We start from the raw sequence: 24810 nt of genomic DNA, 5'->3' as shown, positions 1-24810 counted from the left end.
TTAAATAGTCCTTACAGGATGTGTGACTGTAGGGTGACGGGGTTGGCAGGGGCTGTTAGTCAGCCACACCAGCTGTAGCGGTGGTCCAGGTGTGTGTTCGTTGGACCAATGGTGGTTTGAAGGGGAGATTAGGATTATGCTTAACAACGATGACGGCCGGGAATTACCTGGCATCTTCTCAGGACTTTCAGAGAACACCAACTCAACTTTCCCATCGTCTGGAAACCTGGGATCTGGAAAGGGGAGGGAAGGTGATCATCCATCTCTATCTGTGTGTGTGCATGTCTACCTGCATGCGTTGGCTTTCGTCTGTATTTCACGCCTGCACTCATCACCTGGTGATTAGACCAAGGTTAGCCTGTGACAATACTTACACAGAGAGAAAGAGAGAGAGAGAAAGAGAGAGAGGGAGGGGGGGGGAGAGAGCGAGAGAGAGAGAGAGAGAGAGAAAGAGAGAGAGGGAGAGGGGGGGAGAGAGCGAGAGAGAGAGAGAGAGAGAGAGAGAGAGAGAGAGAGAGAGAGAGAGAGGTAAGGGAGAAAGGGAGTAGGTCATTCATTGCATTTGGCTTCCCAGTAGGCCTAATACTGTACCTATATAAGCTGTGTCAAGGTCTTCCTTGGGGAAAAGCAGGGGGCGACCGTGGATAATGCCAGTGTGAAACTGGAGCCTGAAGATGACCTCTCGGCTGGCTGTCTGGTGGTTTTTATTATAACACACCACCTGAACCACAGACAGCAGACACAGACAGTTACCTCACCTGGCTGTCTATAAGGTTCATACAGTCAGACCACTGAGGTTTGTATAACATTCCATTCAACTCTGGATTTTAAAAGTGCAGGTACGGTATATGAGTGTGATTATACCTACCATTATGTCTCCCTTCAGCAGTTGAGCTGGTTGCAGTACAAAGTAAACCCTGTCTGTCTGCACTGCTCGCACGTGACTGTGACAGATATAAACACACACAGACAAAGTAAACCCTGTCTGTCTGCACTGCTCGCACGTGACTGTGACAGATATAAACACACACAGACAAAGTAAACCCTGTCTGTCTGCACTGCTCGCACGTGACTGTGACAGATATAAACACACACAGACAAAGTAAACACACATTTGCATTTAGATTTGAGTCATTTAGCAGACACTCTTATCCAGAGTGACTTACAGTGAGTGGATACATTTTCATACTTTTTCATACTCATAATATTATTACCATGGTAACACTATATTTCCATAGTCCATCTGTAGATCAATCAATCAATCAAATGTATTTATAAAGCCTTTTTTTATATCAGCAGAAGTCACAAAGTGCTGTATAGAAGCCCAGCCTAAAACCCCAAACAGCAAGCAATGCAGATGCTCTACAACAGACTATCAGTAATATATTACCATCAGTAATATATCAGTAATATTATCAGTAATATTTATTAACCCTTACCCTTATTCTAAACCTAACACTACAATAACATTTAAAAAAGGGTTCTGCAGCGGTCCCCATAGGACAGTTGTCACAACTTCCGCCGAAGTTGGTCCCTCTCCTTGTTCGGTCGGCGTTCGGCGTTCGGCGTTCGAAGTCACCGACTTTCTAGTCATCGCTGACCCTCTTTTCATTTTCCTTTGGTTTTGTCTTGTCTTGTCTTACACCTGGTTCCAATCCCATTCATTACATGTTGTGTATTTAACCCTCTGTTCCCCCTCATGTCTTGTCGATGATTGTTTGTTTGTAAGCATTGTGCAAGACATGTTCTGGTGTGTGACGGGTTTTGTACCCACTTGTATTATTTTGTATATTTTGGTTTTCTGAGTTTTTGAGCGCTTATTAAACTGCTCCGTTTATACCAAGTTCGATCTCCTGCGCCTGACTTCACGGCCACCAGCACGCACCCCTTTTGTTGGGGAATAATCAGAATTGGTTGGTAACATAGGTAAGATGTTTTATATTCATCATATGTTTGTAAGTTACTTCTCATCAGAATGTTATTTTTGTATGATACTGTGGCGGGGTTGCAGTATCTGTTCTATGTCAAGACTAAGTTGCTTGGGCCGGAGAGAGGGGAGAGGTTAAGCGTGTATCTCTTGGCTCCACAATGTCTGTGTGCCAGTCAGTGTGTCTCTGTGATCTTGTCAAGATAGGATGGATTTGATATATGCCTGTTGATATGGAGGATTGGTTTATGGTTCTGAGTTTGAGAAAATAACATAGTTTTGGAGACAAAGCTGAACGATTTATTATGTCTATGCTGTCTTATCCTGTGTGTATCTTCGCTATAAAGGATCTCAGTTGAAATATGGAAGGGACTCTCAGAGAATTCATTGATAGACACTGAATTGATCTGAGAGTCACAGGGTTGTGATAACAGCTCATATAATAAAAAATTGACTTTGTGATAACTCTGACGTGTGTGTGGTTTGCTCTCATGATTTGGTAAATAGAGGAAATTTCCACGACATTTGGCGACGAGGATGGGATGTGAATCTTCACTCGGTGACCGTTCCTACGATCTAGGTAAATAAATCGTGCACGAGGGATCCCCCAAACTTGGGATCTCAGGGAAACCACACTTCGGGAACGAAGCAGGTGGACCAACCTTTGACCTGAAAGGAAGCGAGCCGAGTGGATACCACATCTTGAACTGAGTTTTTTTTTTAAGAAAAAGGTGAGCGAACCACACACAGATTTGAAGTCGAGTTTTTTAATTATGCCTGTTACGTATACTCTGAGCGTGAATTCCTTTGTAAGGAAGGCACCTTGGCGGCGTAAGCAGGGCCGAGTCAGAGGAGAGTAATCTGGGGGTTTTGTGGACTCAAAAGATACTCTGCACTGTCCGGATGCGAGTGACCAAGAGCCCTCCTGACACTGAATTTATCACAGTGGGGATTTGGTGAGGTCTGTCAGGGTGAGGGGCCAGGGGACTGTGTTCTAGGTGAAACACGGCACTTGGTGAAGCCCTATTGGAAGAAGGACCTCATTCTGTGCGTCTGTGTGATTTGTCTAAGTGACCCTCAGATGTGGTGAATTCCAATTATTTTAAATGTGCTAGCCAGGTATGCTCTGGGTTACTCTGTGTGAGTATTTTGTTATGGGATCACTAGGTAATAGTTGTCGGACCGTTCTGTGTGAGCGGGGTAGGGTTGACTCTGTGTGGGCAAACCTTTTTATATTCTGATGTTCTGTGTGGACGTCTGACCAGTTCTGTGTGAACATCTGACCAATCCTGTGTGGATGGTCCTTAAAGTTCTGTGTGAGTACCTAAGATTTCTTAAGTTTTATATGGATTCTGTGAATTATTTGAAATTATGATAAATTGTATGTGTGTATAATCAATTACTATAGATTTGATAAAGTAATGCTGAGAATGATTAGATACAATTTAAACCACCCGTTCGTAGACGTACGTAGGTTTTGAGTTGGTATCTTAAATGGATAATTTGATAAAAATAAAGTTTTAAGCACTATTAAAATAATCTACAAAATCTGGGAAATTGAGCTCTAGAAACTGATTAGTGTGTGTCCACTTTTGGTTATCTTACCCTAACGATGTAACTATAAAACGCATATTGGATTATCTCCGTCTGTGTGAAACATTTTAAATTTAACTGCCCTTAAGGTCTGAACATGTTATATTTTTTCTTCCCAGTATTAGAGAGAATTAAGGGGGAATCTCGATGTAATTTATAATGTCGTACAAAGCCTAAGGTTTTCCATCAAACTAATTATCATTGCGTGATTAATGTGATGTAGTAAAGTAATTGAAATACGTTGCATAAGTAAACATAATCTACTTTTATTAAAAGGCGCAATATCTGTTTCCTAGTCAGTAACTGTCGATTTTATTATTTGATTGCTAATATATTCATTTGGAATTTGAGAATCATATCTGGAGTAACGTTTGTACTATTAAAATTGGGCTATTATTCTTCTGGGAATTGCCGACAGTGACGTATTTTGATTTTACTTGTAAATGGGGTTTATTTGCGGAGAAACTTTGTTTTTTCACATAGCATTGGTGGTTCAGTGGTAGAATTCTCGCCTGCAACGCGGGAGGCCGAGGTTCCATTCCCAGTCATTGCGCTGACTGGATTCTGAGTTTTTGATTGTAAAATAATCTATTTGTATGTTTTGCCTGGAAAGTTAAGGTCGCTAGTGTTTGTATAAGATATAAACTGAACGTTTTAATAGATTGTCTGGTTCAAATTGATAGAAAGGATAAATTTAACGTTTTCAATAGATTGTTTAGGTTAAAATGACTAATTCAACTTCAAATAATAACGAAGCGAATTCTGATGCAAGACGATGTCTGGTCACTAAATTATCTGCTGGAATAATGTATTGAGAATTGAGTCGTATTTAAATTACTGTATCAATAGAGAAGACAGTTACCTAAGTTTTAAAAAATATGAATGATAGCGGGGAGAGAATGGCGATAGAAAGTGATTACCGAAATGTTTTTCATTCTTATAGATTGACTGACGCATGTTAAAATTTTGGAGCTGTGTGTGTTATTTTAAAAGAAATAGGATACATTTCATGAGTGTGAAGAGCAAAGAGAAGAGGAAGTTATAAAGTTGGGTTTTAATCTTACGATAGAGGTAAGGAAACATGTTGAAATGAGAGGGGTTATATTTTGGCCCACTGGGGGAAAAAGAAATATGAGAGTTAAGCTGAAAGTTGTGAGTGAGTAGGACATTGTGAGAATAGATTCTGATGGTTATTGATTCTTGGTTTGATTGTTTAAGTAACACCAGTTAATTTGAGCAGGAAAGTTCATGTAGTCTAACATTATAGTATGTTTCCATTATGTGGCACAATGTCAGGTCATTAAAGGTGATTGCTGGATTGAGTAGTATGAGAGCCTGTTGGCAGAAGACTAAACTAATATGTTAAGTGGGGGAGTATCATAGATTTTAATTATAGTGTTGTTACCACAATAGTCAAAACATTTGCATGTGTTTTGGGGAATGAAAGCTTTGTGGATATGAGTGGGAAAAAATAATACGTTTGTTTAGATTTTTATGCTGATGAGACAGCGCCTACTTTTGAAAGATTTTAGATTTGTTTTTAAAAAATCAGGATTGGTTTTTACTAAATTTATATCAACAGGTTGAAATTATTAGATTGCTGATTAAAAGTTTTTTAGGAGTTGATTTAACTTAATTAAACATTGTATCATACATTTACATTGATTTGATTAAAACTTATGATTAATGATTTGAGATACAGTGGAATTATCATTAGGTTTGGTTTATAGTTTCACGTTTGAGTTTCTGAATCGATGTAGTGTAAATGAATAATAACTAAGTGTTTTTGTGTTTTCTCCGGGAAAATTGATATTTCACTGTCTCTCTCTGGAATGTTTCCAGGGACTATACTCTTGGGGAGAGTGAGTGAAATTGAGGCCATAAACTACCACATTGGAGGGGGCCTGGAAGTTTTTTGTTTTACACACGCAAATTCTTTTGATAAAGGAATGTTCTGGGAACATGGAAATACAAAAATGTTGGAACTAGTTGATTATTGTTTGCAAATTGTTTAATATAGTGAAAAACACTGCTTTGAAGGGTTTTGGATGACCTATGACCTTCTGATGACTTTCCGTTGTGGCTTGATCACCCGCATTGGAAAGCCATTTGGATAATACATTTATGGTCATTTGTAATACTGCTTTCAAAATAATTTGTGAAATTGGTAAATATGTTTCTTAGCCATATTTGTAATTTGGACCACTGTGAAGAAGGAGATGGCATTTCTTTTTACTAAGGGTATACTGCTTTAAGTCTATTTTCCTATGACCATAGGGGTTAAATCATTTTTCTTTGTGGAGTTTTTTTTAGTTTAGTGATTTTAATTTGATTAGGTTAGCTGAAATTTTGTTTTACATTTCTTTTCAGTTTTGTTTTACATTACTCTCATACGGAGAGATGTGTGTAAAACATGGGGGAGGATTCCGTTTTTTGAGGGTTTGAATTGAAGTTATACAACTTAAGTGATATGTGAAGGAGTGTATTGTATTGTTGAGTGTATTGTATTTGTTGTGTTTGTCTTATTCTATTCCCGAGGGGTATAGGTCTAACTTCTTGATCCTTGGCTCTACGATGGAGTTGACAGTGAGATGGGGAGTATAAACCAATTTGAAAGAATAGTTTCAATAGAATGTTTTGATATTCTCTGTGAAATATGTTTAGATATGTGTATTAAGAATAATTGGTAAAAGTAATAATTTATCATGTAGTTAATGAACTGAACTAAACTGTTGTTCTGATCTGTTCTTTCGAGGTTATCATGAAAAGTGACATCAGACGGTATCTTAATGCATGGAAGAGATAATTGAACCGAATAGTGTGTGTACCTCAAAACCCCCTCTAATTGGCTGAAGAAGGGTGACAAAGGCGTTGAAGGAGGCTTTCCAAACCACTTCTACCGAGAGAAAAGAACCAAGCCAGAAATTGGTGTACAGTATCAGATTTAAACTATCATCTGCTTTTCTTTCATGAGTCCACTTGGAGTGATCATGGAGAAAGATCTGTTCTAACATTTTCTTATGATGCTGGTATATTGGTATATACTGGTATATTGGTTGATGAATGGACAAGACATGAGTGGTAAAGATGAGACATTGAAATTGGGACATTATCATGGGCCATCCACTTTGAACTGTAAAGCTATCTGAAGAAAAACGAAAGAGACGCCAGAAGAATGCAGTGCCTGAGGGGGGGGGGGGGGTTGGTCAACTGTGCCATTAAATTGTTTATACTTTTGTGGTATCAGGTCGATTGAAGAGGTCTACACCATGTAAATTGTAGTAATCTAGATTAAGAATGCATTGAGATACTGATCTGTGTTACGGATACAGTTATCCTGTGTGTGTGTGTATCCTGTGTTTCTTTTCTCTCCTTCTCCCCTCACAGGTGAGAATCATCACTCCCCAATCAGTCAACAATCAATCATCAATCAGAAGACACACCTCCTCCTATTTCCTACCCTATCACAGTTCCTTCCCCATGGTTTAAAAACCCCATCATTTTTTTGCTCTAGAGCTAGCTCAATCTCTCTGTAAATGCCATGTATGTAGATCTCTGTGTTTCACTCTCTCTTTGTCTTAAACCTCTCTTTTGTTTGAGCACCTCCATAGCACTTTGTCATCACCTGTGAGTATTGTTTTTGGTTATGGTGTTTGTGTTTGATTGCTGGTGGGAAAAGGGGAAACCAAGACAAGTCGCCCATGGGCATACACTACCCGTAGGTGAACTTTGTTAAATACACTAGTTAGAACTGGGTGGACCACCCACTGTATTTTTGGTTAGTTAGTTAGCTGTTGTTAAAGTAGGCTAGTCTAGCTTAGGGGTGTTTTTGTATATTTATTGTTTCTTTCCTTGGGTCCAGCTCAGCCCCTTTTCCTGCTCCCCCATTACCGTGTGTTTATAAATAAACTAAGTTTGACGGTAGATTTCAGTTGTCCTGGTTATTTCGTTCACACTTTTACTTTGTCACAATTATAATTTGCATGAGTTATGTTACGGGTCTCATTACCATCCCCCCTAGACTGTCGGGCCAAAAGGGATTCGTAACATCTGTATTATAAGCATGATTAAAAAAGTTAGTAGTAGAATTATGGGATAATTATACTGAATGTAAGTAAATCTGCTAATATTGATGTGTGTTAAATTGAGGTTTTTACTTTGAGTGATAAGACAAATTTGAATCACTGAGGAATGCTATTCTAAATATTGGTTTGATAAATAGTTGGGTTGTTACTTAAGATTTGGAATATGAATGATTTCACTGCCCTATTCTCTATTCCTAAGTATATTTCTGAGCATGAGGACTTAGAGGGATGTATGTCCTATATGATGTGAGGAGGCCTATGTTTAGACACTGGTTCTCATGTAACTTAAAGAGCATAAATATGTTATGTTTTTATTTTCCTCAAATGGATTATTCTGTGTTATTAAACATGTGCATGTTTGTCTTGTAGAATAAAGGTTGTAAACTTAGTTTCAGAAGGGAGAAAGCTTACATATAAGCTAAGGTATTTGACATTGAGGGGATTTGAATTTTTATATTGAGTATGTAATATTCTGATTCTTTAGAAGGGACAATGTCCCTTGAGAGGGGAATGTTGGGGAATAATCAGAATTGGTTGGTAACATAGGTAAGATGTTTTATATTCATCATATGTTTGTAAGTTACTTCTCATCAGAATGTTATTTTTGTATGATACTGTGGCGGGGTTGTGATAACAGCTCATATAATTAAAAATTGACTTTGTGATAACTAACTCTGACGTGTGTGGTTTGCTCTCATGATTTGGTAAATAGAGGATTTCCACGACACTTTACAACAGTGGTATTCAAAGTCGGGGTCGCAGGGAATTGCAGTGGGGTCGCCAATTATTATGATTTTTTATTGTATTTTTAGTAGCAAAAAAATAAGAGTACAGATTATTGTATTGGACAATATACAAAGTGTTTGAGAAATTATTTCCCCCCAAAAAATATTGGTAAATATATTTATTGGTTTCTTTCCATTTTGATAAGAGATGAAAATACAATGAATTGAAGGTTTTTTTATGTAAAAATCTACATTTACAGATTTTAAGGTTGTGCCATAAGATTTGGGAAACAAATTTGGTCCCCAGAAAATCTGGTGTAAATAAGTGGTGTCCCCACTGCCATAGTTTCATTTTGGGTTCCTCTGTGTAAAGGGTTCTACATGGAACTCAAAAGGTGTTCTTCAAAGTGTTCTATGGGGACAGCTAAGGAACACCTTTTTTTCTAAGAGTGTAACTGTAACCTTAGCAAATAGTTGCTTTTCAACAGATAGTTTGATACTATGACGCTCTACAGATGGACTATCCGGAACATTCAAATGAAGTGTGAATGAGTATGGTATCTCACTAGACTGCTGAAGTACAGACGACCTGCAGGCTCTGGTACACTCTCAGGAACAGACGACATCCTGCAGACAACACAAACAGGAAAAATATATCGCTAATTCAGTAGTGCGTCATAAAATGTATATCTGAGAACAGTGTGTATCACTGTGACGTGAGAGGTGTAGTATAGTGTTTGTATGGGCGTTTCTAACCTCCCTTAGAATTGATGTTGGGCACGCCGTGAAGAACCACACAAAGGAGGAAGAGAGGAGAGGGAACCATGTTCATAACTCCCCTCAGCAGACTGCTGAACATCCACACATACCTAGAGAGAGAGAGAGGGGGGGGGGGAGAGGGAGACTGTATGTCAAGTGATTGACCTCCCAAATCAATCAACTAGACTGTAAACTCTCCTTCCAGACTCACATTAAGCATCTCCAATCCAAAATTAAATCTAGAATCGGCTTCCTATATAGCAACAAAGCATCCTTCACTCATGCTGCCAAACATACCCTCGTAAAACTGACCATCCTACCGATCCTCGACTTCGGTGATGTCATGTATAAAATAGCCTCCAACACTCTACTCAACAAACTGGATGCAGTCTATCACAGTGCCATCCGTTTTGTCACCAAAGCCCCATACACTACCCACCATTGCGACCTGTACGCTCTCGTTGGTTGGCCCACGCTTCATACTCGTCGCCAAACCCACTGGCTACAGGTTATCTACAAGTCTCTGCTAGGTAAAGCCCCGCCTTATCTCAGCTCACTGGTCACCATAGCAGCACCCACTCGTAGCACGCGCTCCAGCAGGTATATCTCACTGGTCACCCCCAAAGCCAATTCCTCCTTTGGTCGTCTTTCCTTCCAGTTCTCTGCTACCCATGACTGGAACGAATTGCAAAAATCTCTGAAGCTGGAGACTCACATCTCCCTCACTAGCTTTAAGCACCAGCTGTCAGAGCAGCTTACAGATCACTGCACCTGTACATATCCCATCTGTAAACAGCCCATCTATCTACCTACCGCATCCCCATACTGGTATTTATTTATTTTGCTCCTTTGCACCCCAGTATCTCTACCTGCACATTAATCTCTGCTGATCTACCATTCCAGTGTTTAATTGCTATATCGTAATTACTTCACCACCATGGACTATTTATTTCCTTAACTTGGACTCACTGTATATAGACTTTTTGTTTTCTTTTGTTCTACTGTATTATTGACTATGTTTTGTTAATTCCATGTGTAACTCTGTGTTGTATGTGTCAAATTGCTACGCTTTATCTTGGTCAGGTCGCAGTTGCAAATGAGAACTTGTTCTCAACTAGCCTACCTGGTTAAATAAAGGTTAAATAATTTATCTTTTATTTTTTAAATTGACCTCCCAAGTCTGACACCTGACCGCTGTGATATCAGGTAAAATTTCAGAACAAGGAAGCCCTCAGCCAGAAGGCCACATCTGAAGCTCACTGATGACCAGACAGTTGATCTTTGAACAATATTGATCTGTTGTGCAGAGGAGCTTCTGTGAACTTGATGTTAACCAATCAAATTTGCTTTGTGTGGGGTGGTTTCTTACCGTTTCTGCGAGGGATTCATCAGGGAAGATACTTTGTTGTTGTAGAACCTTCTCATGGCAAAGTGGTCTAGACCCAGGTCTGCACTGAGGAGGACATACACATTCAGTTTAGAGCCAGGTCTGCACTGAGGAGGACATACACATTCAGTTTAGACCCAGGTCTGCACTGAGGACATACACATTCAGTTTAGACCCAGGTCTGCACTGAGGAGGACATACACATTCAGTTTAGACCCAGGTCTGCACTGAGGAGGACATACACATTCAGTTTAGATCCAGGTCTGCCCTGAGGGAGACACACACATTCAGTCTAGACCCAGGTCTGCACTGAGGAGGACATACACATTCAGTTTAGATCCAGGTCTGCACTGAGGAGGACATACACATTCAGTTTAGAGCCAGGTCTGCCCTGAGGGAGACACACACATTCAGTCTAGACCCAGGTCTGCACTGAGGAGGACACGCACATTCAGTCTAGATCCAGGTCTGCACTGGGGGAGACACGCACATTCAGTCTAGATCCAGGTCTGCACTGAGGGAGACATGCACATTCAGACTAGATCCAGGTCTGCACTGAGGAGGACACACACATTCAGTCTAGATCCAGGTCTGCACTGGGGGAGACACGCACATTCAGTCTAGATCCAGGTCTGCACTGAGGGAGACATGCACATTCAGTCTAGATCCAGGTCTGCACTGAGGGAGACATGCACATTCAGTCTAGATCCAGGTCTGCACTGAGGGAGACATGCACATTCAGTCTAGATCCAGGTCTGCACTGAGGGAGACACACACATTCAGTTTAGATCCAGGTCTGCACTGGGGGAGACACACACATTCAGTCTAGACCCAGGTCTGCACTGAGGAGGACACACACATTCAGTCTAGACCCAGGTCTGCACTGGGGGAGACACACACATTCAGTCTAGACCCAGGTCTGCCCTGAGGAGGACACACACATTCAGTCTAGACCCAGGTCTGCACTGGGGGAGACACACACATTCAGTCTAGATCCAGGTCTGCCCTGAGGGAGACACACACATTGTGTATATCCAGGTCTGCCCTGAGGGAGACACACACATTGTGTATATCCAGGTCTGCCCTGAGGGAGACACACACATTCAGTCTAGATCCAGGTCTGCCCTGAGGGAGACACACACATTGTGTATATCCAGGTCTGCCCTGAGGGAGACACACACATTCAGTCTAGATCCAGGTCTGCCCTGAGGGAGACACACACATTCAGTCTAGATCCAGGTCTGCCCTGAGGGAGACACACACATTGTGTATATCCAGGTCTGCCCTGAGGGAGACACACACATTCAGTCTAGATCCAGGTCTGCCCTGAGGGAGACACACACATTGTGTATATCCAGGTCTGCCCTGAGGGAGACACACACATTCAGTCTAGATCCAGGTCTGCCCTGAGGGAGACACACACATTGTGTATATCCAGGTCTGCCCTGAGGGAGTTACACACATTCAGTCTAGATCCAGGTCTGCCCTGAGGGAGACACACACAGTGCATGAAAAGGCACATTTACAGGTAGAATACTCCAGTGCACGAACGTGTATATGTCCAGAAAAGGTTCAGTAAATCCCCAGAAACGACCACAACATCCACCCATTTACCAGGACACGTCTTGAAATTCCAGTTTGACGTCAGTTGCACTACATCTCTTTTCACGTCCAGTAAATTGTAAATTGCCAGTAAATAATTGTGCACTTGTTCAGGTTGCACTTGCTAAGACTAGTTATTGCTAGCTTGCCTTAGTTTCTTATTATTATCTAATAGTTACTTTACCCTGCCTTTATGTACATATCTACCTCAAATACATTGTACCCCTGCACATTGATCTGGTACCAGTACTCCCTGTGTGTAGCTTAATTATTGTGTATTTTATTTCTCCTATATATATTATAAAAATATATATATTCTGCATCGTTGGGAAGGGCTCATGAGCAAGTATTTCACAGTAAAGTAATGATTTGATTTGAATGGTATATTAAAAACATTTACATTTTTAAATTAATGAATTACAGTGAATTATGAATGCATTACTTTTAATTGTTTGTATTATTAATATCACATCAGGGTTCCTACACCTTTTCAGAAGTAAAATTCAAGCACCCCTATCGAGGTTTTTCCAGCACCTCACAACATCCCTATACTAAAACATATGTTAGGTCCTTTGAAAAGAAAACACACAAATTCACTTAATCACTTGAAGGATAATTTATTTCAGTAGAGCAGGAGAAAGCGGGTCACAGTATCTGCATTTTGGCTAAGCAGGGCCTAAGCAGGGGGGGGCTACCTCAGATAAAGGAATATTCCAAATTCAAAGATCACAGTACTGACAGGAGTCATCCAGTTTGGCCCATGGCAAGCCTCCATTGGGGTTCCTGTATTGCTATAGTTTTGAGGGTTGAGGGGTCTGTGGAATCTACTGTAGGTTGCCTTGAAGAAAACTCCCCAGACATGATCCGTGTGGTGTGGCTCGTCAAGGTGCTCTGGTCTCTTTCCAAGCAGCTCTGTAGTTCTTGACAAAGACACACTGGTTTGCCGTTTTGCAGGGCATCCTCTTCATCGCTCATCAGGTCAACATTAACTCCAGTCCAAATATCTCTCTCATCCTCTGCAGGCATTCTCGACCATGCATATAGAAGCAAAATACAAGTAGGACAATAGAACACAGTAAACAAATGCATCAGTCTCAAATCGAATCAAATCATATTTGTCACATGCGCCAAATTCAACAGATGTAGACCTTACCATGAAATGCTTACTTACGAGCCCTTAACCAACAATGCAGAGTTTTTAAAAAGTAAGTAAGAAAAATTTGCTAAATAAACTAAAGGAAAAAATAACAATGACAAAGATACAGGTAAGTCAAGGTAATTGAGGTAATATGTACGTACATGTATATAGGGGAAAGTGACTATGTGTAACAGTATAACTTTAGACCGTCCCTCGCCCATACCCGGGCGCGAACCAGGGACCCTGTGCACACATCAACAACAGTCACCCACGAAGCATCGTTACCCATCGCTCCACAAAAGCCGCGGCCCTTGCAGAGCAAGGGGAACCACTACTTCAAGGTCTCAGAGCAAGTGACGTCCCCGAGTGACATCACTAACCAAGTGACATCACTAACCCGTCACTAACCAAGTGACGTCACTAACCCGCACCACCACTAACTAGCTAGCTATTTCACATCCGTTACATATGCATACAGTAGATAATAAACTAATAAACAGAGTAGCAGCAGCATATGTAAAGAGGATGAAGGAATGTGAATGCATGTGTGTGTGGTATCAATATGCATGTGTGTGTGGTATCAATATGCATGTGTGTGTGGTATCAATATGCATGTGTGTGTGGTATCAATATGCATGTGTGTGTGGTATCAATATGCATGTGTGTGTGGTATCAATATGCATGTGTGTGTGGTATCAATATGCATGTGTGTGTGGTATCAATATGCATGTGTGTGTGGTATCAATATGCATGTGTGTGTGGTATCAATATGCATGTGTGTGTGGTATCAATATGCATGTGTGTGTGGTATCAATATGCATGTGTGTGTGGTATCAATATGCATGTGTGTGTGGTATCAATATGCATGTGTGTGTGGTATCAATATGCATGTGTGTGTGGTATCAATATGCATGTGTGTGTGGTATCAATATGCGTGTGTGTGTGGTATCAATATCCATGTGTGTGTGGTATCAATATTTATGTGTGTGTGGTATCAATATGCATGTGTGTGTGGTATCAATATGCATGAGTGTGTGGTATCAATATGCAAGCATGTGTGTGCGGTATCAATATGCATGTGTGTGTGGTATCAATATGCATGAGTGTGTGGTATCAATATGCAAGCATGTGTGTGCGGTATCAATATGCATGTGTGTGTGGTATCAATATGCATGAGTGTGCGGTATCAATATGCATGTGTGTGTGGTATCAATATGCATGAGTGTGTGGTATCAATATGCAAGCATGTGTGTGCGGTATCAATATGCATGTGTGTGTGGTATCAATATGCATGAGTGTGCGGTATCAATATGCAAGCATGTGTGTGCGGTATCAATATGCATGTGTGTCGGTCCCTTTTCGGCGCCGACAGAGATGGCCGCCTCGCTTCGCGTTCCTAGGAAACTATGCAGTATTTTGGTTTTTTTATGTGTTATTTCTTACATTGTTACCAAGGAAATCTGAAGTTTTATTACATACAGTCGGGAGGAACTATTGGATATAAGAGCAACATCAACTTACCAACATTATGACCAGGAATACGACTTTCCTGAAGCGGATCCTCTGTTTGGACCACCACCCAGGACAATGGATCGGATCCCAGCTGGCGACCCAAAACAACGGCGCCGTAGAAGGGGCAGACGAAGCGGTCTTCTGGTCAGGCTCCGTAGACGGGCACATCGCGCACCGCTCCCGAGCTTACTACTCGCCAATGTCTAGTCTCTTGACAACAAGGTAGACAAAATCCGAGCAAGCGTTGCCTTCCAGAGAGACATCAGAGATTGCAGCGTTCGTTGTTTCACGGAAACATGGCTCACTCGGGATACATCATCAGAATCGGTACAGCCACCTGGCTGGCAAGACACATATTCCGACACCACAGCAGTGAACCAATACACTCCTGTATTGTATATAGACACCATACTGCACTCCTTTCTCTAGTCTAGCTATATCCATACACATACGCACACACACACACACACACACACACACACACACACACACACACACACACACACACACTGGGGTAGAGATAGGGAAGCTGACACAGAGGCAGGAGGAATGTTATCATCATTTAACAATCACTACAGAGAGTCAGATGACAAGCACGGGGAACACACACACACCCACACACCCACACACACACACCCACAAAAACCCACACACTCACTCCCAAAAAGCATGCACACACTGGAAATAAACACTTCCCCTTTCCTGCAATTGTTCTTCCCATCTTGTGACCCTTCCATTATCTCTCAGTGACATTACTGACACTCTAAAGTGAACTGAGGAGGACACACAGGGTTGCGTCTCAAATGGTGCCCTATTATTCCTTCTATAGTGCACTACTTTTCACCAAGGCCCATAGGGCTCTGATCAGAAGTAGTGCACTATGTAGGGCAGGGATGATTAACTCCAGTCCTCAGGGACCACACATTTTCATCATCCTTAGCAAAGCACAGCTGATTCTTCTAATTGCATTGTAAACTGAAGATCATGATTAGTTGATTATTGGAGTCAGGTGTGTTAGCTGGGGCTTTGGCAAAAGTGTGACACCAATCAGACCCCCCGAGGACTGGAGTTGCCCATCCCTGATGTAGGGAATAGGGTGCCATTTTGGGACACAAACATTAAAGTCAACTCTGGTCCTAGGAGGACACACAGCCTCACACATATGTCAGAGGACAGAACTACAAACAGAAAGCAACTCAGATGATATACTGTAGATATGTATCAGATAATGACAGGAAGTATTGCACAACAATATTTCATCACAGCAGAAATTTGTCTGTTGATATTGAACAAACGATTCCAAAGGCTCTATAGATGATTGGTTTGACGGGAATCTGTGGAAGCCATGAGTTGTGCTTGTTTTGTCAGCCAGCAGTGGCCTGTCTCGGTGTCTCTGATGTAAGTAAGTGTTTGTTGCTGCTCTGTCTTCTGGTGACAAAGCCACATTTTTCTTGTGGGATTTATAAAGTGTATTTAATATTATATGATAGCTACAGTGCCTTCAGAAAGCATTCAAAACCCTTGACTTTTTCTACATTTTGTTGTGTTACAGGCTGGATTTAAAATGGATTAAATGTAGATTTATTTTGTTACTGGCCTACACACAATACCCCATAATGTTAATGTGGAATTGTTTTACAAATTACGTAAAAATGAACATCTGAAATGTCTTAAGTCAATAAGTACTCAACCCCTTTGTTATTGGAAGCCTAAATACGTTCAGGAATAAAAATCTGCATAACAAGTCACATAATAAATTGCATGGACTGTGTGTGTGTGCAATAATAGTGTTTAACATGAATTTGAATGACTACCTCATCTGTGTACCCCACACATACATTTAACTCTAAGGTCCCTCAGTCGAGCAGCACATTTCAAACACAGATTCAACCACAAAAACCAGAGAGGTTTTTTAATGCCTCGCAAAGAAGGGCACCTATTGGTAGATGGGGGCATCTCCTTGAACTCGGCATGGCCTAGCGACTAGGTTGATGCCATTTGTTTCCCTTTCTGTGATGACTTAAGCCTGCACATTTTGGGATTTCAGCCCTATTTGATGGTAAAGCTCATACTTCCCCTTTAGGATATGAAGGCGACCATTCAATCTTTTCATGTTGATATCTGTAGAGGTACAGATGACCCTGAAAATGTGGCAAAATGAATTTTGAAAATTGCCTGCACAGAAGCAGAGTTAGAGCATAAAGCCGTTTTATCCTTAGGGAGAATCTCATATGTTTCAGACTACATGATGCGCGCAGCTAGAATAACTCTGTGGCTTATCCACCACAAACTCCCCCCCCCCCCCCGATGAGCCCATCGAAAATGGCATGTCTCTGTGTGACGCAGAGGCCATAATTTGTCTAAAGCATCATTAAATCACTACTAGTCAGGCTTCATTCCGGGCTTACTATTTGCTCGGTTGCTACGGTCAGACCAAGCGAGCTATGGTCAAGTGGGGCATCTCCTTGAACTCACTAGAGACTAGGTTGATGCCATTTGTTTCCCTTTCTGTGATGATTTAAAACCGCTTAAGGATCCACCCCTTTTTTTCAATTTTCGCCTAAAATGACATACCCAAATATAACTGCCTGTAGCTCAGGCCCTGAAGCAAGGACATGCATATTATTGGTACCATTTGAAAGGAAACACTTTGAAGTTTGTGGAAATGTGAAAGGAATGCAGGAGAATATAACACAATAGGTCTGGTAAAGGATAATACCTTCTTTTGTATTTTTTTCACCATGAGGCCAGTGGCGACTTTAAAACAGTTACAGAGTTGAATGGCTGTGATAGGAGAAAACTGAGGATGTATCAACAACATTGTAGATATACCACAATTACTAACCTAATTGACAGTGTAAAGAAGGAAATCTGTACAGAATATACATCCTGTTAGCAATAAGGGACGAAAGTAAAACTGCAAAAGATTTGCCAAATTAACTTTATGTCCAACACAACACATCACCGAGTACCACTCTTCATATTTTCAAGTATGGTGGTGGCTGCATCATGTTATGGATATGCTTGTCATCGGCAATGACTAGGGAGGTATTTTTAGGATAAAAATAAATGGAATAGAGCTAAGCACACACAAAATCTTGGTGGAAAACCTGTTTCAGTCTGCTTTCAAACAGAGACTGGGAGAAAAATTCCCCTTTCAGCGGGATAATAATCTAAAACAGAAGGCCAAATATACACTGGAGTTCCTTACTAAGATGACATTGAATGTTCCTGAGTGGCCTGGGTAAAGTTTTGACATAAATCGGCTTGAAAATCTATGGCGAGACATCAAATTATCTGTCTAGCAATGATCAACAACCAACTTGACAGAGCTTGAATAACCTTTAAAAGAACAATGCGCAAATATTGTACAATCCAGGTGTACAAAGCTCTTAGAGTCATACCCAGAAAAATTGACATCTTTCATCGCTGCCAAAAGTGATTCTAACATGTATTGATTTAGGGGTGTGAATACTTACGTCAATTATATATTTCAGGATTTCATTTTCAATGTTTGCAAAAATTTCTAAAAGCATGTGTTCACTTTATCATTTTGGAATATTGTGTGTAGACGGGTGAGAAAATAATCAATTTGATACATTTTGAATTCAGGCTGTAACACAACAATGTGGAATAAGCCAAAGGGTATGAATACTCTATGAAGGTATTGTACATACCTACATGTTATGTAGGCATCTACAGTATATTCTATATGTATGTAGGCATGGCGCCGACAGACACAGTCTCCTGTTTCTAGCTCCTAGCCAACTTGGCAGAATTTGGATTTTGTTGTTGTTATTTCTTGCATGATTTGCTCAGAACGTTTCTAGTACTATTACCTACAGCCAAAAATATCTTTGGAACATTAGATTGGCAGTCTTTGGTTAAAGTCACTGTTTTGTACATTCCCCCACAAGCCGACACAGAGACGACGCCTCTCAAGGTACTACACTTGACTTTACGCAAACTGGAAACTGCATATCCTGAGGCTATATTTATTGTAGCTGGGGACTTTAATAAAGGAAATCTGAGGAAAACTCCCAAAATTCTATCAACACATCTCCTTTGCTACTCGCTGCAGGAACATTTTTAACCATTGCCACTCTCCCTTCCGGGATGGCTACAAGGCCCTCCATCTGACCACACCTCCATCCTGCTCCTCCCTGCCAATAAACAGAAACTAAAGCCGGAAGCACCCGGGGTAATGACTGTTCAACGTTGGTCTCACCAATTGGAATCTGTTTCAAGATTGTTTTGATCACGTGGACTGGGATATGTTTTGGGGTCGCCTCTGGGAATAATATCGAAGTATACAATGACTTGATGACTGTTTCATGTCTAGTCCTGCTCATCCCCTCCGGCGTGCCATCATCGCCAGAATACTAACCACCGTCCTGGGAATCATCATTACACACACCTGGCACTCATCGTTATGATTCACACCTGGACCTCATTACCTCCCCTTTATAGGTTTTACCTGCACCTGCTACTTGACTCACGGCGTCATCATTACAGACTGAGTTCATCAGGAAGTGCATGGGGAACCTTGTTCTTACTGTGACAATTAGAACTAAATCCAAACTTAATTGCAGCATTTGTGCAAAAATGAAAAAGCGAACCATCACATTTAACCATGGCAAGGTGACTGGGAACATTGACATGTACAAACGGACCAGCTATGACCTCCGTAAGGCAATCAAAGAGGCAAAATGTTAGTACAGAGACAGTGGAGTCGCTATACAACAGCTCAGACACGAGATGCATGTAGCAGGGACTCCAGACAAACACATCTTAAAAAAAAAAAGCCAGACACGTCACAGACACTGACACCTCGCTTCCTCGCTTTCTTCCCCTGCTTCGAAGAAACAACACACAGCCGGCGACGTGTACCCCGCCACTCAAAAGTACCATGTGCTCCGCGGCTGACATGAGTAAGACATTCAAGTGTGTTAACCCTCACAAGGGTCTGAACCCCTCCCTGTGCAACTGGATTCTGGACGTCATGAAGGGCCGACCCCAGGTGGTGGAAGTTAGGAAACAACACCTCCGCCACGCTTATCCTGAACAGGTGGTGCCCACATGGGTGCGTGCTCAGCATCCTCCTTTACTCCCTGTTCACCCATAACTGCATGACCATGTGCTTCTCCAACACAATCATCAAATTTGCTGACGACACAAGTGGTAGGCCTGATTACCAAAATTGACGAGACAGCCTACATAGAGAAGGTGAGGAGGTGAGTACCTTGGCAGAGTGGTGACAGGAAAATAATCATTCCCTCAATGTCAGCAGAGGCCGCAGTGGAGAGGGTCAAAAGCTTCAAGCTTCTCGATGTGCACATCACTTTGGACCTGAAATGTTCCCTTCACACCAACAGTGTGGTGAAGAAGGCGCAATAATTTGGCTTGGCCCCTAAGACCCTCAAACTTCTACAGATGCACCATTAAGAGCATCTGGTAGGGCTGTACCACCGCCTGGTACAGCAATTGCACCGTCTGCAACCGCAGGGCTCTCCAGAGGGTGGTGCAGTCATCCCAACGCACCATCGGGGCCACACTGCCTGTCCCTCCAGGACATTTACAGGAAGGCCAAGAAGTTAATCAAGGACCTCAGCCACCCGAAACACGGCCTGTGCACCCCACTACCATCTAGAAGGTGGAGACAGTACAGGTACATCAAAGCTGGGACCGAGAGACTGATAAACAGCCACCACTAAACGGTCTCTGCACAGTCTCTACCCTCTGGCCAGTATCCTACTCTGCCCCTTAGTCACTGTCACTAGCTGGGTACCACTGAGTACTCTACCCAGCACCTTAGGGAATGCTGCATTAGGTACATATTCATTGAACACTGATCACTTTAATAACGTCTACACACTACCCTGAACAAAAATATAAACACAACATGAATCCATTTCAATGGTTTTACTGAGTTACAGTTCATATAAGGAAATCAGTCAATTGAAAGGAATTCATTAGACGCCAATCTATGGATTTCACATGACGGAATACAGATATGCATCTGTTGGTGACAGATACCTTAAAAAAGGTAGGGGCGTGGATCAGAAAACCTGTGAGTATCTGGTGTGACCATTTTCCTCACGCAGCGGGACACATCTCCTTCACATAGAGTTGATCAGGCTGTTGATTGTGGCCTGTGGAATGTTGTCCCACTCCTCTTCAATGGCTGTGCGAAGTTGCTGGATATTGGTGGGATTTGGAACATGCTGTCGTACACGTCGATCCAGAGCATCCCAAACATGCTCTATGGGTGACATGTCTGGTGAGTATGCAGGCCATGGAAGAACTGGGACATTTTCAGCTTCCAGTGCATTATCATGCTGAAACATGAGGTGATGGCGGTGGATGAATGACAAGACAATGGGCCTCAGGATCTCATCACGGTATCTCTGTGCATTCAAATTGCCATCGATAAAATGCAATTGTGTTCGTTGTCCGTAGCTTATGCCTGCCCATACCATAACCCCACCTCCACCATGGGGCACTCTGTTCACAACAATGACATCAGCAAACCGCTTGCCCACACAATGCCACACATGCTGTCTGTCATCTGCCCAGTACAGTTGAAACCAGGATTCATCCATGAAGAGCACACTTCTGCATCGTGCCAGTGGCCATCAAAGGTAAGAATTTACCAACTGAAATCAGTTAAGATGCCGAACTGCAGTCAGGTCAAGACCCTGGTGAGGACGACGATCATGCAGATGAGCTTCTCTGAGATGGTTTCTGACAGTTTGCGCAGGAATTCTTCAGTTGTGCAAACCCACATTTTCATCAGCTGTACGTATGGGTGGCTGGTCTCAAACATGGTCTGCGGTTGTGAGGCTGGGTGGACGTACTGCCAAATTCTCTAAAACGACATTGGTGTCACTGATCATGTGAATGGATAAGGCGGAGTCAGGCGCAGGACACAGGTACAATGTATGAGTAATAATCAGAGAATTTACTCAAAAAATAAGCAATGTTCCAAAAAGAAAAACACAAATATCCAGAGCACAAAATAACAAAACCACATGACAATGACAATCACGCACAAAACAGAAAGGGAAGCCAGAGGGTTAAATAAGGAACATTGATTGTGGAATGGAAACCAGGTGTGTACAATGAAGACAAAACAAAACGAAAATGAAACATGGATCGGTGGTGACAAGAAAGCCAGTGACGTCAACCGCTGAACGCCGCCCGAACAAGGAGAGGGACCAACTTCAGGGGAAGTCGTGACAGCTGGAGGTGGCTTATGATAGAGAAATGAACATTAATTTATCTGGCAACAGCTCTGGTGGACATTCCTGCAGTCAGTATGCCAATTGCACGCTCCCTCAAAACTTGAGACATCTGTGGCATTGTGTTGTGTGACAAAACTGCACATTTTAGAGTGGCCTTTCATTGTCCCCAGCACAACGTGCACGTGTAAAGATTATAACGTTTAATCAGCTTCTTGATATGCCACACTTGTCAGGTGGATGGATTATCTTGGCAAAGGAGAAATGCTCACGAACAGGGATGTAAACAAATTTGTGTACAAAATTTGAGAGAAATAAACTTTTTGTGAATTTTAAACATTTCTGGGATCTAATTATTTCATCCATGTGACCAACACTTTACATGTTGAGTTTATATTTTTGTTCAGTATATTTATATATAGTATCTACTGCTGAACTAAATTTGTGATAATCTTTTAATTTGGATTATTGTGTGCTTGTTTGACATTTACTGCATTGATTGATAGGAACTATGAATATAAGCATTTCACTGCAAGAACACCTGCTAAACTGTGTACGTGACCAATAAAATGTGATTTGATTTGGTTCTACATGGGTTAAGTTAACCCCTCCCCTTTACACAGGTAACCCCTGGCAACATGATCCCTGCCCAAAATCTATACAATGGTTGGTAACAGTATACATTTCAAAGTCTCTGTAATCAACTTTCCTGCCCTTTGTCTCGTACTGACTGAATGACTGTCCATCAGAGCCCGTATTCATACAGCGTAGTAGGAGTGCTGAACTAGGTTCAGGCCCCCTGTCCATTCATTATAATCTACAAGGCAAAACTGATCCTGGACCAGCACTCCTACTCTGAGATGCTTTATGAATACAGACCCCGATCCTTTTCAAGCTATTATACAGTATAACTGTGTCGCTGGTTTTCTTTCATATGAAACATTACATTAGAAACAATACAAGCCATGTTAGTAATAAACCCTCCTCTCTCTGCATTCCTGAGGAGAGGTGGACACTGTACAGATGTAGGATCTTAGTTTGATCACCCTGTTGCAGGAGAACTTTCCTGCAATGCAAAACGTGTAGTGTATTTTAGGTTTAATTCTAAAATTTGTCATTTCCACTTTGAAATTTCAGACTTGATTTTTACATACAAAAAATGTATAAATCCCTACAAAAATGCCTGTTAATTATAATCCACATAATAATTAGCATTTCCTGTTGCTGTGGGATTATTTTCCTGCTGTAGCAAATTGTCTCAAATGAAGATCCTACATCTATAGCTTTAGTATAGTATAGTATTAGCATACAGTTTTAGTATGGCTTTTACCCTAGCTTTAGCACTGTGCTTTACCCTACATTAATTCTACATGGCTTCTCTTTCCTTTCAGGACTCCGATAGCTAGATGGGTAATCAATCATGTTTATTTGGAAAACTGATCCTGATAATCATACAAAGCTATCTTCTTCTCTTCTGATATGTAGGCTTATCCAGGACACTGTCTTTGTTCAAAGCGGAGACAAATGCAAGATATGCCAGGAATGTTTGAGGCTTGCACTTTTTAGACTGGGCTAGAATTTTTTTGGCCAAACTAGCCTGCCAGGCCATAGCATCGTCCCTCCGGGACTACTGTACACATGAGGCTCCTGTTGCTGAAGGCTATATCCCATATGCCGAAAACATATTCACCAGCCCTCTGATTGACCTATTTCCAATAACCTTTCTCAGTCACAGAAGGCAAATCTATAATCCAGAATGCCTTACCAGTCAGTACAGTTTATACAAGTGTGAACTATGATAAAATTAACATTTAAATCCACATTTTCTGAAGCTCACCCTAGTCCCCATACTCCATAGTAGTTGCCACACAAGATTACCACTTGATCCCAGATGGCAACGCGCATTTAGAGAGATACGGAGTAAATTCGGTACACTTGTGAAAAGTTTAATATAAACGTTTATTTTCACACATTTTATAACCCAAAATGACTAGTAAAGTATTCCGGATTATAGATTTGCCTTCGGTGATGGGAAATGTTGATCAGAAATCGGTAAACTAGAGGGCTGGTAAATATGTTTTCAGGACACAGGATGTAGCCTGAAGGGCTACAGAGTGAAGGGGCTAGCCAGGCCAGTGACATTTTGCCTTTTCAAACATCTCAAGGCATAGATTTTTTTACCCAAATGTTAACCGGGCTTTAGAAAAAGCGGACTACTAGCCTGGCTGGTCAGTGCCCATAATCCTTACATTCCCATCCCTGAAGTTAAGGCTAGCTTCCCCTGGATACGTTTCAGTAAAAGTCATATTGTTAACATCAGTGTTACCTGGCTGATATGCTGCTGAAGTGGATGTAGGAGGCCACCATCACCCCGACTCTGCCTTGACCACCCTGTAGGGGCCGGAGCCAAGACACAGGTCAGGAGGTCAAAAGAGGAGCAAGGAGAGGTAGGAATGTTGGGTGTGTCTAATAAGCCTCTCTCTCTGTGTGTGTGTGTGTGTGTGTGTGATTCCTACCTGACAGTGCATGACCAGAACATGCTGTGTGTGTGAGTGGAGCCAGTTATCCATGATCTTACACACACCATACATCTGTTCCATGGACGGGGCCAGCATGTCTAGCCAGCCTGTGTCCAACACCTGAGACAAAACACACGCACGCACACACACACATAACATGCACACGCACACAGTAACCTTGATTAATAACCTTTCTTGAGATCTGAAGGCTTTTGTTAGCTCCCCAAGCTAGTCTTTAGCTCAGTGGTCTTGAGTAGTACACACAGAGAGGCAACAGCTACAGTATTCATTTCACCTTGGGGTTCATCTGGGTCAGGCTATC

General features: G+C 41.7%; 1 protein-coding gene across 3 annotated transcripts in view; it reads right to left on the bottom strand.

Annotated features, from left to right (window-relative positions):
- Positions 1-24810, bottom strand: part of tns3.2 (tensin 3, tandem duplicate 2) — a 96683-nt gene that overhangs the window by 65962 nt on the left and 5911 nt on the right. For 2 of the 3 annotated variants that reach the window (XM_031785707.1, XM_031785706.1), the window contains exons 3-11: positions 24784-24810; positions 24486-24608; positions 24296-24360; positions 10459-10542; positions 9087-9199; positions 8897-8957; positions 869-944; positions 592-721; positions 168-233 (exon numbers count right to left, since the gene is read on the bottom strand). The exon at positions 24784-24810 is cut by the window's right edge and continues 24 nt beyond it. In XM_031785707.1, the coding sequence (XP_031641567.1) occupies positions 168-233; positions 592-721; positions 869-944; positions 8897-8957; positions 9087-9199; positions 10459-10542; positions 24296-24360; positions 24486-24608; positions 24784-24810 (745 nt within the window). Of the gene's footprint in view, positions 1-167; positions 234-591; positions 722-868; positions 945-8896; positions 8958-9086; positions 9200-10458; positions 10543-24295; positions 24361-24485; positions 24609-24783 lie in introns of those variants that run through there. The other variant, XM_031785708.1, reaches the window with a different exon arrangement.

This window comes from Oncorhynchus kisutch, linkage group LG13 (genome assembly GCF_002021735.2).
Source record: "Oncorhynchus kisutch isolate 150728-3 linkage group LG13, Okis_V2, whole genome shotgun sequence".
NCBI classification, from domain to species: Eukaryota; Metazoa; Chordata; class Actinopteri; order Salmoniformes; family Salmonidae; genus Oncorhynchus; species Oncorhynchus kisutch.
This window is presented reverse-complemented; position numbering and strand designations above follow the sequence as displayed.